Source organism: Puntigrus tetrazona, unplaced genomic scaffold, assembly GCF_018831695.1.
Source record: "Puntigrus tetrazona isolate hp1 unplaced genomic scaffold, ASM1883169v1 S000000001, whole genome shotgun sequence".
NCBI classification, from domain to species: Eukaryota; Metazoa; Chordata; class Actinopteri; order Cypriniformes; family Cyprinidae; genus Puntigrus; species Puntigrus tetrazona.
The window spans coordinates 1,701,679-1,715,146 of record NW_025047681.1 but is presented as its reverse complement, the minus strand read 5'-3'; the positions used below and the strand labels follow the sequence as shown (position 1 = coordinate 1,715,146).

General features: G+C 38.7%; 2 protein-coding genes across 3 annotated transcripts; both read right to left on the bottom strand.

The window, feature by feature from the left end:
* Window positions 1-1,767: 1,767 nt before the first annotated feature.
* LOC122331724 lies at window positions 1,768-4,225 on the bottom strand. The gene is made up of 2 exons (XM_043229235.1): window positions 4,093-4,225; window positions 1,768-2,999 (listed from the first exon to the last, which is right to left on the bottom strand). The coding sequence occupies exons 1-2, from the start codon at window positions 4,175-4,177 to the stop codon at window positions 2,104-2,106; spliced, it is 981 nt and encodes a 326-aa protein (XP_043085170.1). The 5' UTR covers window positions 4,178-4,225; the 3' UTR covers window positions 1,768-2,103.
* A 2,561-nt stretch (window positions 4,226-6,786) lies between these two features.
* LOC122331718 (gastrula zinc finger protein XlCGF8.2DB-like) lies at window positions 6,787-10,569 on the bottom strand. 2 transcript variants are annotated; one of them, XM_043229225.1, is made up of 3 exons: window positions 10,555-10,569; window positions 9,729-9,863; window positions 6,787-9,148 (listed from the first exon to the last, which is right to left on the bottom strand). In XM_043229225.1, exons 2-3 carry the CDS (start codon window positions 9,811-9,813, stop codon window positions 8,082-8,084), a joined length of 1,152 nt encoding a protein of 383 aa, XP_043085160.1. In that variant the 5' UTR covers window positions 9,814-9,863; window positions 10,555-10,569; the 3' UTR covers window positions 6,787-8,081. The 2 variants fall into 2 exon arrangements, with proteins under 2 accessions (XP_043085160.1, XP_043085161.1); XM_043229226.1 differs by lacking the exon at window positions 10,555-10,569 and adding an exon at window positions 10,465-10,480.
* Between the last annotated feature and the right edge of the window lie 2,899 nt (window positions 10,570-13,468).

The following is a 13,468-nucleotide window of genomic DNA, read 5'->3' as shown; positions in this document are numbered from 1 at the left end:
CTGCAATAACTAGACAGACCAGGGACTCATGTGAGGATCCTGTTTCTGGATTTCAGCTCGGCCTTCAACACCATTATCCCAAACCTCCTCCACGCCAAATTAACCCAGCTCTCTGTGCCCACCTCTGTCTGCTAGTGGATCAGCAGCTTCCTGACAGACAGAAAGCAGTTAGTGAGGCTGGGAAAATTTTCATCCAGCACCCGCACAACCAGCACTGGAGCCCCTCATAGTTGTGTCCTCTCCCCAATGCTCTTCTCCCTCTACACCAATGACTGCACCTCTGAAGACCCCTCTGTCAAACTCCTGAAGTTTGCGGACGACACAGTCTTCGGCCTCATACAGGACCATGATGAGTCTGCTTACAGACAGGAAGTTAAAGAGTTGGCTCACTGGTGCAGTTTAAACAATATAGAACTCAACACACTCAAAACAGTGGAGATGATAGTGGACTTCAGGAGGAATCACGCTGCACTCCCTCCACTCACCATCATGGACAGCACAGTGGAGTCATTCAGGTTCCTGGGCACCATCATCTCCCAGGACCTGAAGTGGGACACTCACGTTGACTCAGAGATTGTACTTCCTTCATCAGCTGAGGAAGTTCAACCTGCCACAGGAACTGCGAAAACAGTTCTACTCCGCAATCATTGAATCCATCCTCAGCAAATCTCTGTAACTGTCTGGTTCAGCTCAGCTACCAATTCTGACCTCAAAAGACTACAGAGGGTAGTCAAAACTGCTGAGAGAATCATTGGTAATACCCTCTCCACTTTCCAGGAACTGTATTTATCCAAAATGACCAAAAGGGCTAAGAAAATCACCCTGAATCCCTCACATCCAGCGCACTCCATTTTTGAGCTGTTGCCATCTGGTCGACGCTACAGAGGACGGAGTACCAGGACAACCAGACACAGGAACAGTTTCTTCCCCCAAGCAGTCCATGTCATGAACACTTGACAACACTATTATACATTATTTAACATATAGACTTATTCACACTTCAAATTTACACATAACACTGTACAAAAACATTATATACTATAGACATTCAAGTATAAGGAGGAATTTTGTATTTTTGCCATTTTGTACATTTTATATATTTGTATATTATTCCTTTTATTATCTGTGTTGTCTTGTCATCCTGTTGTACTTTAGAGCTTCTGTCACTAAAACAAATTCCTTGTCTGTGTAAACACACCTGTTTATCAGAATCAACTTTATTGCCTGGTAAGTAGTAATTGTCTTATGTTAAATTCTGAACGGAAGCACTGTTTATTGAACCAAAAATACCTTTACAGATCATTTACAGTGGGTCCTTTGTTCATTCTTTGATAATCAATCAAATTCCAACCTTGATCTTAAAAATATTGACAAGTCAATAAATAAGCCATATTTTGGCATAAACAACTGCATTTTGGAGGCCTGAAGCAGCAAACCTTTGAAAATGGAATTTGAACAAATGTCAACTACAGATGTGGAAATGCTTACGTCACATAGCATTTCTCTAAAACAATGATACTGCCAACAACTAGTCTGGCATTGTCTAACCCATTTTGACCGTGTTTTTGACAAAATGTTTTTCCTTTGCATCTTTGAAAGGTTTCACATGCATAGTATACTGTTATTGTGTAAATGTACAGAGCGTTTTAGAGCTCTGGGGTATAAAAAAAAAAAAAAAAAAAAAAAGCGTTTTCAAATGCATGTTGTAAACATCTCAAACTAACAGCAACTGTTACAACTGTTTAAAGGAACAGTAACACACTTCACTTGAAACAAGTGCATAAAGCTTTTTATTTATATAATTACAGCCTGTGTGACTTGATTTTACTCAACACCTCAGTTAGTCTAACAATTTTACATCTTTAGACTGGCAACCTATTAAGTTGCCAAACATACTTATTACAAAATGTTAGAATCTAGTAGGATTGCCAACCAATACCAAATCATAAAAAAAAAATTCATATGAAAGCCAAACAATCTGTCTCATATACACGGGCATATGCTGTATGACCACCTAGACCATATAGATAGCAAAATATTGAAAAATTAATCATTAATTTTTGATTTGAGGATGTGGTCTTTAAGACCATGCAGAATGCATTTTCACCATTCACTTTTAATTTCGGTCTTGACCGCTGTGTCACCTTTGTCCTGCATGTTTACCACACAGGGCTCCTCCTCTTTAAGAAGTTGGACCTGCAGCTTATTATCTGGCAAGTTACCAGTCTTTAAGGAACAGCATCGGTTACACTGGCCCTTCTTTGGACGGCAAAGACCCAGGTTCTGCTGCTTAAATTCTTCTGTGAACACCTGTCTTGAGAAGGGTCTCAGCATCTTTTCCTCAGCAGCACTAAGGTACACTTTATACAGTCCAGACATGGACTGAAATCCTGGCTCCAGGTACTGTTTCGGTTCCGATGACCTGCAGTTGCAGGAAGTCACCTTAGGGAGTTCCTGCAGAAAACTCCTCATGAACTCACGATCCTCACATCTGATGCGCGATGCTGCGTTCTGCTGTGTATTCCCTGTGTCTTGGACCCAGCTAAGCGCAGACCATTCCCCTAATCCAAGCGTTGACAAAAAGAAACTTTTACACACCCTTCTTCTCTGTCCATCAACTTTTAAAAAGTAAACAAGAGTAGATAACCTCCTGGAATTGTCACGCCCTCTTTTCCTCTGCACTGGGACCACATCCACCAAACCACGAACATACATTTTTTTCTCCTCCCAGTTCATGTTCTCCCAAAAACATTTAAAAATGTTCTCCCTGTCTGCTTCTCCAATTGCGCTGCACTGATGCTTGGAGGACTTTACGCATCCAGCGGACTGACATCTTGGTCCCATCACCCGGGGCTCCATGTTCACTTCTTCGTTCCCTCTCATCCCAACATACGTTTGTCCCATCATTCTTCTCCTTTTATTAACACACTTCTGCCAACTGCGTCCATTTTTTCTTTTCCTTCCTCCAACTGTATAATCCTCAGAGTCATCACAGGAATCTCAACAAAAAAAAATACGACAAATAAAAACAGCATATTTGTAAATGGCGTGCTACTGCTGTAAAATGTGTCCATTTATCTATTCGTCACCAGTTAACCAACATTGGTAAAATCACACAGTCTAACCGTTTAACACAGAGTTGGCAACCATCTAGAGATCGCTGCTTACCTCTAGCTTCAAGATTACGATTCATTTTTATTATGGTTAAATATTCACAATACCCACATAGGTAGATAAAAAGGTAATAGAAATGATTAATGAAACAATAGCCTAAATTAAGGCAAGGTGATACTTTGATTCGAGCAGATTAAACGGTCCGTGCGGCGCGATTCAAATGAATCGTGCCGTTTCTTTCCGATTTTGCCTCAAACTTTATATTGATCGTTTACTGAACTCTTCATATTGTTCTATCGAGGAAAATTAAATTGCGATAATTATCGTTATCGACCAGCCCTAGCCTAAATTGACAAAATATGGAGATAAGGTGGGGATAATAGAGAGCTTTTTAGGTTGTAGGGGAAAATAAAGGGACATTGTAAATGTTGTCCAAACACCTTTTGTTTAAATTTAGATGATTAAAGCCACATTGCAGCATTTTCGTGCAGTTTAAACCGTTTAAGCATTAACGACAGGGAAAGCCCCTTATACTCGAGAACGACCTATAGTAAAGAACATCTGTACCTTTACAATTTATAATAAAGTAATGCAGCAGACGAAAGTTATAAAACATCATTCAGAGGGAGCTGGGGCAAATAACCACAAAATCGCTAAAATTCTAGCATAACCACAAATTAACCATGGTTTTGCAATAGTTTAACCATGAAATGCGTGTATTTTGCCTTGAAATATAGGCAATTTAAGTCGTTTTAACAAGTAGTTTTGTTAAATCTATAGTTTTTTAAGTCATAGGATAGAACAACACCACATTAAATATCATGTTACTGCAAAACAGAATAAGAGATGGTGGAGAAAGTTCTGTTCATAACAGGTTGAGGGGAAAATGAACAAGAAAACTAGTGGAAAGTGAAGATGTACAGAGATATAATGGAACGTGAAGAGACTGAAAATGGAGATGAAGGCGCAGTTCAATACCTGTTTGTTCCTCAGGATCTTCTCGCTTCAGGCTGAACACCTCTTGGATCTTTATATCTTCACTCTCCTCTTTAATAAACGCCATCTTTATAAAGCGTCCCGTGGATCTCGGCTGCTTCAGCCAGGTTTTCTGTGTCTGCTGGATCTGTTTAAGGTAAGAATAATTGATAGAGATTTAGGTTGGAATTATTTTCCTTTCTGTGAGAGTCTCGGCCAGATTTTTACCTCTGTAGAGTCAAGGTAATAGTCAATGGTCTTTAACAAACAAAACTAACCACACAAAAGGGCAACTAAGTGTTTGTGTTACATATTTGGTATTTAATTGTTTATAGGTTATATTTAATAGTTTGTACTTTCACGAAACTTAAGTTCGTTAGTAAAAGGTGTTAATAGGAGCGTGTTTGTTTCGTTCACGCGATTCGAATCACTGAATCATTTCACGCGTCAATTGAATCAAATGCTTTGCGGTTTTAAAATGCTCTTTTTTTTCTCACGACTGAACCCGTGTTTTCTACAAACTAGTTTAGGGTTTAGTGAACGCACCGTGTTTGTTATAATCACGTGAGGACACGCTTTACTCAGAAAGAATAAGAAATGCTGGGCGAAACACTGCAACGTTACAAACGAACGATTTGTAAAAAAAAAAAAACTATAATATTTAAACACTTTAAATCACCAACCTTTCTTCAGACGAATCACAGGCGCAGGAGCGCGGCGCGGCCTTATGACGTCAGATCGCCACGTCAAAATAAAAGTCTTGTGCTCGCTGAAGAAATTCATATGCAGAAAACACGTCTGTTAAAACCAGTACAAAATAAATACATAAAAAAAAAACAGAAATCAATTGCATTGAATTATTAGATTATATTAAATCAACGTGAAAACTTGATTATTGCAAATGATTGCAAAAAATAATATATGTAGTATACATTGTGTGTTAAATAATAACATTATATATTACATATTTCATGATCCTGTTAAATAAGAAGTTTTTCTCTGTGGCTAAAAACTAAATATTAATTATTTTGCATTGAATTAACGTTGTTTAATAAATTACTGAATATAACGTGTAGCACAATCAATGCTTATTCCAAAAAAGCATCTTAGATCTTTAAACTGAAAGAACACAAATGTAATGTCGGGTTGTGTAAAATAGAAAGTAGAAAGTTTGTAGTTATTCTGCCTTCACGTGATATTAGAATTAGCATAAATATTACATGAATGGCAGCTCAAGTAATATTTACAACCAGGAATATTGTAGATAACACCTAGGTGGTGTGAAACCAATTTTCTTCAAGATTTACCTCAGGGCAATGACCCAGAAATGTTTCAACATCCTGAATGTTTTAAGCTTTAAGAGATCCTGCCATATTTGTTAAATTAGCAAATCAGCAAAGAGTTCACCAGGCTTGTTCAAAGCACCCGAGCAAGTTGTTTTTCGAAGGCCTAGATGGTCATCTCTCAAAGCTGATCCAGTTACTCAGGTCGAAGCATTTAGAGGACATTCCAGAAATGACAATGCAAGAGCGCCTGGATAAGGATGCCAGTCCGTTTATTTTCAAGCAGTCTTTCTCTCCCCAAAAGGACAATTCTTTGATCAGTTATTCACTTAATGTTCGTCCAAACCTCTGCACAAACCTGTTTTCTTCAATAGTTTGTAAAACTAGTCAGTAGTAACATTTTCAGACAATGACTTCAGAGTAAGTGTCTGAATATGACACACAAAATCTACATGTTACTTTTTAAAGACCTCTGAATCAATAAGATTATATGCTGAAAACAGACATTTACGTGTTCGTTTACAATATGGGTTCAATTGTATTAGCTTCTACATAAGTATCAAACAGCATTGGTTCTTGCAAATCATTGTCAAAGACTCAAGAACCAATGAAGTTTGATGTTGTTGTATTATGTTGTGGTAACATCAGAACTGACATGATCAGTTAATTACACAAATTTACCTCCAGAAAACTTGTTTTAGTGTTAACTTGACCTTTAAAAATGTAAAAAAATTGCATGGGTTTGGAGTGGTTCATATTTGGAAACCTGTCCTTTTAAATCCTTGTTATTACCACCTCAGTGAATTTAAAGGGTTACTCCGCCCCTAAACAAAAATTGCCAATCACTTACTCCCACGTTGTTCCAAACCCATAACAGCTTCCTTCATCTTCGGAACACAATTTAAGATTGAGGATTGTGATTGGCCCACTGTCAGGGTGCAGAGAAGTGTGAAAGACGTAGTCTGAATGCTCCTTCTGTCATCTGGTTTAACTGTAATGTAACAGGCTACAAGAACACTTTCTTGTATAGAAAGAAAATGAGTTTATTCAACAATTCAACAGTGTAAAATCACAGCAGCGTCACAGAATGAAATGTTTCTACAAATCAAAGCCTAAATACACAAGACATCTTTCCATTGCGTCTAACACAGAACTGAATCCAATGTGCATGCACCAGATGGTGTCCAAAATGGCGCATAAAGTCATTATTTTAGTTTTCTTTTCATACCAAAAGTATATCACACAATATTCCGGTTGAACCACCGATGGGCATTCAGACCACGTCTTTCATATTTTTCTGCTCCTTTACAGTGCCAGTTGATGACCGCCAATGGGACAGTCACTGGACTCCTGGTTTTCATCAAAAATGCTGTGTTGAAGAAGCAAAAGACTTTACGGGTTTGGAACTACATGGCGGTAAGTTAATGACATAATTGAACTTTTTGGGGTGGAGTAACACTTTTGGGCAGGGGTGCCCAATTCTGCTCTTAGGGTGCCCAATCCTGCAGAGTTTAGCTTTAACCCCAATTAAGCCAGCTAATTAGAGAGATCTGGATCACCACAAACCTCCAGCATGTGTGTTGGAGCAGGTTGTAGTTAAACTCTTCAGTACATTATCGGGAAACCAGGAGCAGGATTGAGCAGACACCCCTGATTTATGCTGCAAGAGTATGTTACGGCCACTGTTGAATCTTATTTTGGTGCTGAACAAAAATATACATTTTAAATACATTTTTCAAAAAAAGCACTGAAGACAGAGGGAGAGTAATGGGAGAATCAGACTCTTGCACTGAAAAAGTACACTCTTTGAAGAGCAAGTTTCTGCAATAAGACAGAAAACAAACTTTAATCCATTAAACAGTAGCAGGAAGGGGAAAAATTAAAGAGCGCTGCTGTTTTAAGCGGGACATTGGTTTTCTTGATCTTTTTCCATGTCATGTTTCTGAGCAGTTTTTGCAACGTATTGCAAATTCTTCATGTACACCTGTTCCTGCAGTGAAAATATCCGATAATTGGCTATATTGTGTGAATGAGTCTATACAAGTGGCCATTAGATAGCCGGCAATAGAATAAATGATCTATATTTAAGAATGGACATCAACCTAAGGTTACTGACTGAATGTCCAGCAATCAGCAAGTCTGCTAATCCTTTCTTTTCTAATTACATGCTATTTACACTAAGTGCAAAAATAATGGCTGAAAATAACAGCATTATGTTTTTTTTTTTTCAGTAAACAAGTGTGCTTTTGTCAGTGGTCATTACTTTTTTCATGTTTCATGACACCTTGATTGTTCCTCTTCCTTTAGTCACCTTAGGAGCAGCTTCTTGTTCAGGTGTTTTCTCTCATTACCTCAAACTTCACATTGTGCAGAAAGTCTTCTGCGTTTCTGAAGAACCTTGTTTCAGGAGAAGACTATGAGCAGCGCTGGCTAGTAACTGATTACATGTACAGAAATCTATATCACGTCATAAACATCCAACAAATAAACGTTCTTGAATATGACATCCGAACTGACTTGCTCTTAACCTCCCAAGACCCCGTGTCCTCATAGGAGGACATTATATTTCAGTGAATTTAGAGACTATACAAACCACAGTTTTAGGATACGGAATAACGGAATCTGCTTTAGAGTCGAGTAAAGCAGGCTAATTTTCATATTTGAACGAACTAACACTTTTTTCTTCGTAGACTCCGCTGTTTACGTGGTTCAAGGACCCAAAGGTACCCTAACCTCTCCAGAGTGAAGGCACACGTGCTTCTCGAAGCTGCCTCTTTTTTTAAACGTCTTCCCGCACTCTGCGCATCCGGCCAGCTTCTTGTCAGAATGAGACCGCGCGTGCCTTTTCAGATCGACGCGTTTCGCGTATCTCTTTTCGCACTGGAGACACGGGAAAGGTCTTTCTCCGGTGTGGACTCTGGCGTGGATGTTAAGCGTTCTTTTATGTCTGAACCTCTTCTCGCACAGCGAGCAGGAGAAAGGTTTCTCGCTGTTGTGGATTCTCATGTGGACCTTGAGGCTTCCTTTCCGAGTGAAACTCTTTCCGCACTCTTGGCAGGTGAAAGGTTTCTCTCCGGTGTGGATTCTCACGTGGTCCGTGAGGCTTCTTTTTTCAGTGAAACCGACTCCGCACTGTGGGCAGCTGAAAGGCTTCTCTCCGGTGTGAATTCTTACGTGACTCTTAAGGTTTCCTTCGTGCGTGAAGGCCTTTCCGCACCGGTGACACAGAAAAGGCTTCCGTCCGATGTGAGTTACCAGGTGCCTTTTAAGTCGTTTCATGTCTTCGAAACCCACTGCACACAGATGACACACGAAACGGCTCTCTCTTAAATGAATCCTGGCGTGCTTACTGAGGCTTCCTTTACGCGTGAACCGTTTTTTACACTGATCGCACGCGAACGGTTTCTCTCCAGTGTGACTTCTCATGTGACTCTTAAGATTTCCTTTTCGTTTCAAGGTTATTCCGCAGAGTTCGCAGACGTGAGGGCTTCCTCCGGCGTGGAGACTCATGTGAGTGTAAAAGGTTTCTTCTTGTGCAAAACGTTTTAAACACCGACCGCACGCCAACGCCGTCTCTCCGGTGTGAATTCTCGAGTGGATCTTGAGACTGCTCTTCCGTGCAAAGCTCTTTCCACACTGCTGGCAAATTAAGTGCGCTTTCGGATCGCTTTTTTGCGTGGAAGCCTCCTCGGGCTGCGAACTAAAAGATTTCCCTTCGGTTGTGAAACAGTCGTTTTCATTCACATCTTCATTCTGCTCTTTCGGCGCCAACAAGTCTAAGGCAAACAAAGGAAGATACAACACTTTTAAAGCATCAAAACCGTGCAGAAATAAACATGACAATGGCCACTGATTCAACATGACTACGTAAATTTATCGCTTATCCGAGTTTCGCCAGAATAAAGTACATCTATAATGAAATGCTAGTCGACGTAGCCTTTATCACTGCTTGAAATATTATGAAATATGTTGCATGAATCTAAACTCACTTCATAACGTCAGTCGAGTGTTTGAGATGAGAAGTAGAAACGTGTTATTAAATGTTGTATTTTCACATCCTCAATGCAACTGATCAATCTGATTTCATTTAAATTTTAAACATAGCAAACTTTATTAGATAGTAAAACAAAGGCAGAATAATGTATAACTCAAGTTACTGCTCTTTTAGTTAATATTACTGCTCTGATGTTGTACTATATTCTGCCTTGGTTGTATTATTATTAAGTATTTTTATGGTTACGCGACCTCTACATCTCAATAATCAAATAAAACCACTTAAATTGTGGCTTTTCAAAAAACAGTTGGCACTGTAATCAAGTCAAATGAGTGACTTCAGCTTGAAGAACGAAAACCAACCTATTCGTGTCTCGGTACATTCCCGTTTGAGACTGAACACTTCTTCAATCCTGAAGTCTTCGCTCTCCTCTTTAATAAACGCCATCTTTAAAAAGTCACATGGATCTCAGCTGCTTCACCAGGAATTTGTTCAACCTGTCACGATTAAAACGGGACAAAACGAACAGGAAGACAAGTATAAACCAACTTCATCTCATCTCAGTCACCTCCTTAGTTCAGACGTCAGTACTCGTGACAAGATGGATTCCTTTTTTTGAATTTAAAACTGAATACGCAAATGACATCTTAATGATTTTAGTGTGGATTCATTTAAGGGAAACATATCGTTTTTAAAACAAATTTAAAGTTGTTGTAGTTTTTTTTTTTTTTTTTTAAATATTAACATAATATTGGAAGATAACACCAGTGAGAAATTGTGAAAAATGCATTTTACAAAACCACATGTATACTAAATTAACAATTTAATCCATTTTTATTACAGGGTTGTTGTTTTTTTTTATGAATGGTTTTATTCCATTACAATAAATAGGTCAAGTTAGTTGGTCACAGTTACAGTTGGTTGTGACCAGGGTAGGAAAAAACAACGAATAAACCTATTTTCAGAGAAAGAGCGACGGTAGTGAAAACTCTCTCATTCACGGGACTCACTTTGACAGTTTATTATAATATGATTCATCAGAAGACTTTCTCTAATAAACAACGCACATTAACGTCAGATAAAATGCTACAGTCTTACATTAGATCAACATTAAACCAGATGTCGCTGAAAAACAGCCCGTGCTGCTGGCGTTGGTTTTAAAACCTGAAAAGTAAAAAAAACACAGACCTTTATTCAGCCGATGCGCGGCGCGTCCGTATGACGCCACCGCACCAAAATAAAAGTCCGGCCCAAACGCTAACATGTCAAAAGATTTAGCATTAAAAATTCGTTGTAATGGCCGTAAACATCTGTAATCAAATCCAGAAACAATAAAATAGCAATAAAAATAAACAAGGCCACAGATTTTAAAAAAACTCAAACAAATGCAAAAATAAATAGGTAATTATGTATTTTTGCATTTGTTTGTTTTTGGGCTGATAATGTGTTTTTTCTGTTAAAGCGCACAGCATTAAATTCTGATACAGTTCCAATATTACAGACATAGTGTTTCTTTTATCAGGTATTGCATTATTTAATAAGATGACATTGTTTTTGTTAACTTCATAAAATATTTAATACCTGCGTGTAATTAAAGCATTTATTAATATTTTCTCCAAATTATTTTTGTTTTTTGCTCTCAGGAGGCTTATGTTGCCCCGAGCAGGAGCTGGTTGCATAGTGGGTTTTTTTTGTTCTTGATCACAAGGTGGCGATACACCCAAACAAAGGCAAATTGTCAAATTTCATTATTTTCGTTGAGCTATGCTTTCACTATCATCGTTCAGCGTCTGTGTCCCTAAATCACAGGATGCGCCGACGACCCGAGTTTAACGTGTTTACACGGCACAATTTAGTTTGGCTTACAGAAAGCTTCATTCTACCCCTTTCGAAACCGATTACGAAACAACCTTTAACCACACAGCAAGTGCACACTACTAGTCATCTTGTATATTAACAAAAGGTTAACAGTATGTTTTATACAAAATAAAAAAAAACATGCATAATGATAAGTGAAGAATGTCTGCAAAGCAAAACAGAAAGAAAAGAAACCAGCGTAGCAGTCACGCCAGACTCGTGAATGCTTTCCATAAATAACCTGTGGGTGAATAAAGCACCATCACACCACGCCTGAAATGCAAAGATACCTGTATACACAACTATTCAACTGTAATCACGCCATTTTGGCAATGCAAATATGTAAATACCGGTACGCACTTCCCAATCTTTTAAATCACATGACAAACCAAACTGATATCGTGGCTAAGGGGAAATTCCAAAGCATAAAACGTCATCTTCTCATACCGATATAACGTAACTACCTTGAGACTCTTCACAGATGACTCTAGAAGAGCTTCGCTGTAACAACTCAAACAATAAGAAGTCGTCAAATGGTGTAAGTATTATAAATAAGTCTGCTTATGTTTGTAAGTTTAGCAGAGGATTCATTTTCTTTTTAAACCACAGACAGACTTGCTAAACAATATCAAGGCTAAAGTTCTGAAAATGGAAGTATCAGGGAAACTGCTGATATCACGACTGCTTTCTCTGCATAAGAACGGGAAATGGGGGAAAGACGACGTTATAAAGTTGTTTAAAGCCCTTGTCAAGGAATTTAATGGAAAAAAAGACGATTTTCACACATGGATGATGAGAATGCTTTATCGAATGGAGATTCACAAAATAAAAGTGTCAGATTTGACTTTACAAAACGATGAAAAGATTGTGGATCGTGTTGAGGACAAAATTAACGAAACGGTCAACACTAAAGACAAAACGCTGGACGAGATCATAGAGGAAATTGAAGAACAAGCAGTTATTGATGAACAAACTATGGCAGAGGTGAAGGATATAGTGTCTTCTGTCTCTGATTGTCTTTCAGCTTCTTCAGCACCGCATCTAGGAGGAATAAAGGAGATTCTGTTTAAGCTCTGCAAATCTGCAGAAAAGACAATCGGAAAGAAACCTCGCCTGACTCAGATGGTGAGCTGGTGCATTCTAGTTCTTTCTAAATCGAGTCGACTGGTTCAGGTCGGAACAGGAGAAGGAAAGTCGTGTATCGTTGCAATGTTTGCAGCATATCAGGCATTGATAAAAAACACCCCGGATATCATCTCCAGTTCTCCTGTACTTGCTGAGAGAGATGCTGAAGAATGGTTTGCATTTTATAAGAGACTTGGAATCTCTGTTGGCGTCAACACTAATAAATCAGAAGATAAAGAGCTGAAGAAGTGCTATGAATCTCAAGTTGTTTATGGTACCACTGAAAGTTTTATGGTGATTTTTTTCTGAGACAGCGCTTCCACAGAAGAGATGTGAGACCTAACAGAAAGTTTCAGTGCGTTATAGTGGATGAGGTGGACTCGCTAATGCTGGACAAAGGTCTTGAAGTGGTTTACTTGAATAGTAATATGCCAATCATGGAATCTCTCAATGGATTACTGGCTGAAATTTGGTTAATTGTACATCAGCTGAAGCGTTTTGACAATGGAGAGATTTTAGGACCCACTCGGCTCTTCTCTCAGGTGCTGTCTGAAATCATTTGTGAAAATGAAAATATTGATCAACTCCGTATTGAGCAGAATTCTACAGATGCAGCAAAGAACTAGATAATGCAAGTGTCGCTTTCAAACTCAGGCATTCCTCACCATGTTTGTGGGGAAATGTCCTGAGTATTTCTTTCAACTTTACCAGGAAGGGCCTGATGGGAATTTGGAGAAACTAAAGGAGATCAGTCACAAAGGCACAAGTAAGAAACAAGAAATATCAGTTTTTCTCCTTGGTGATGGAAAATGTCGTTTAGTGTACTCTGAGGAGGACACTCTCGTTAATTCACTGGAAAAATTAATTAAAAGGTGTTTTCAGTTTGAATCAATGGGGGAACAGACTGATTCTCATATCCCAGGCCTTCAAGATCTCATTAATGGCAAATTACAAACTTGGATTGAAAATGCTCTGCAAGCCACCAAAATGACTCTGGGGCATGAATACGTCCTTCATGGAGATGGAGTCTCTCCTGTTGATTATCAATGCACTGGTGTTGTACAAAACAACATGAAATGGGGGGAAGGACTTCAGCAGTTCCTGGAGATGAAACACCAAA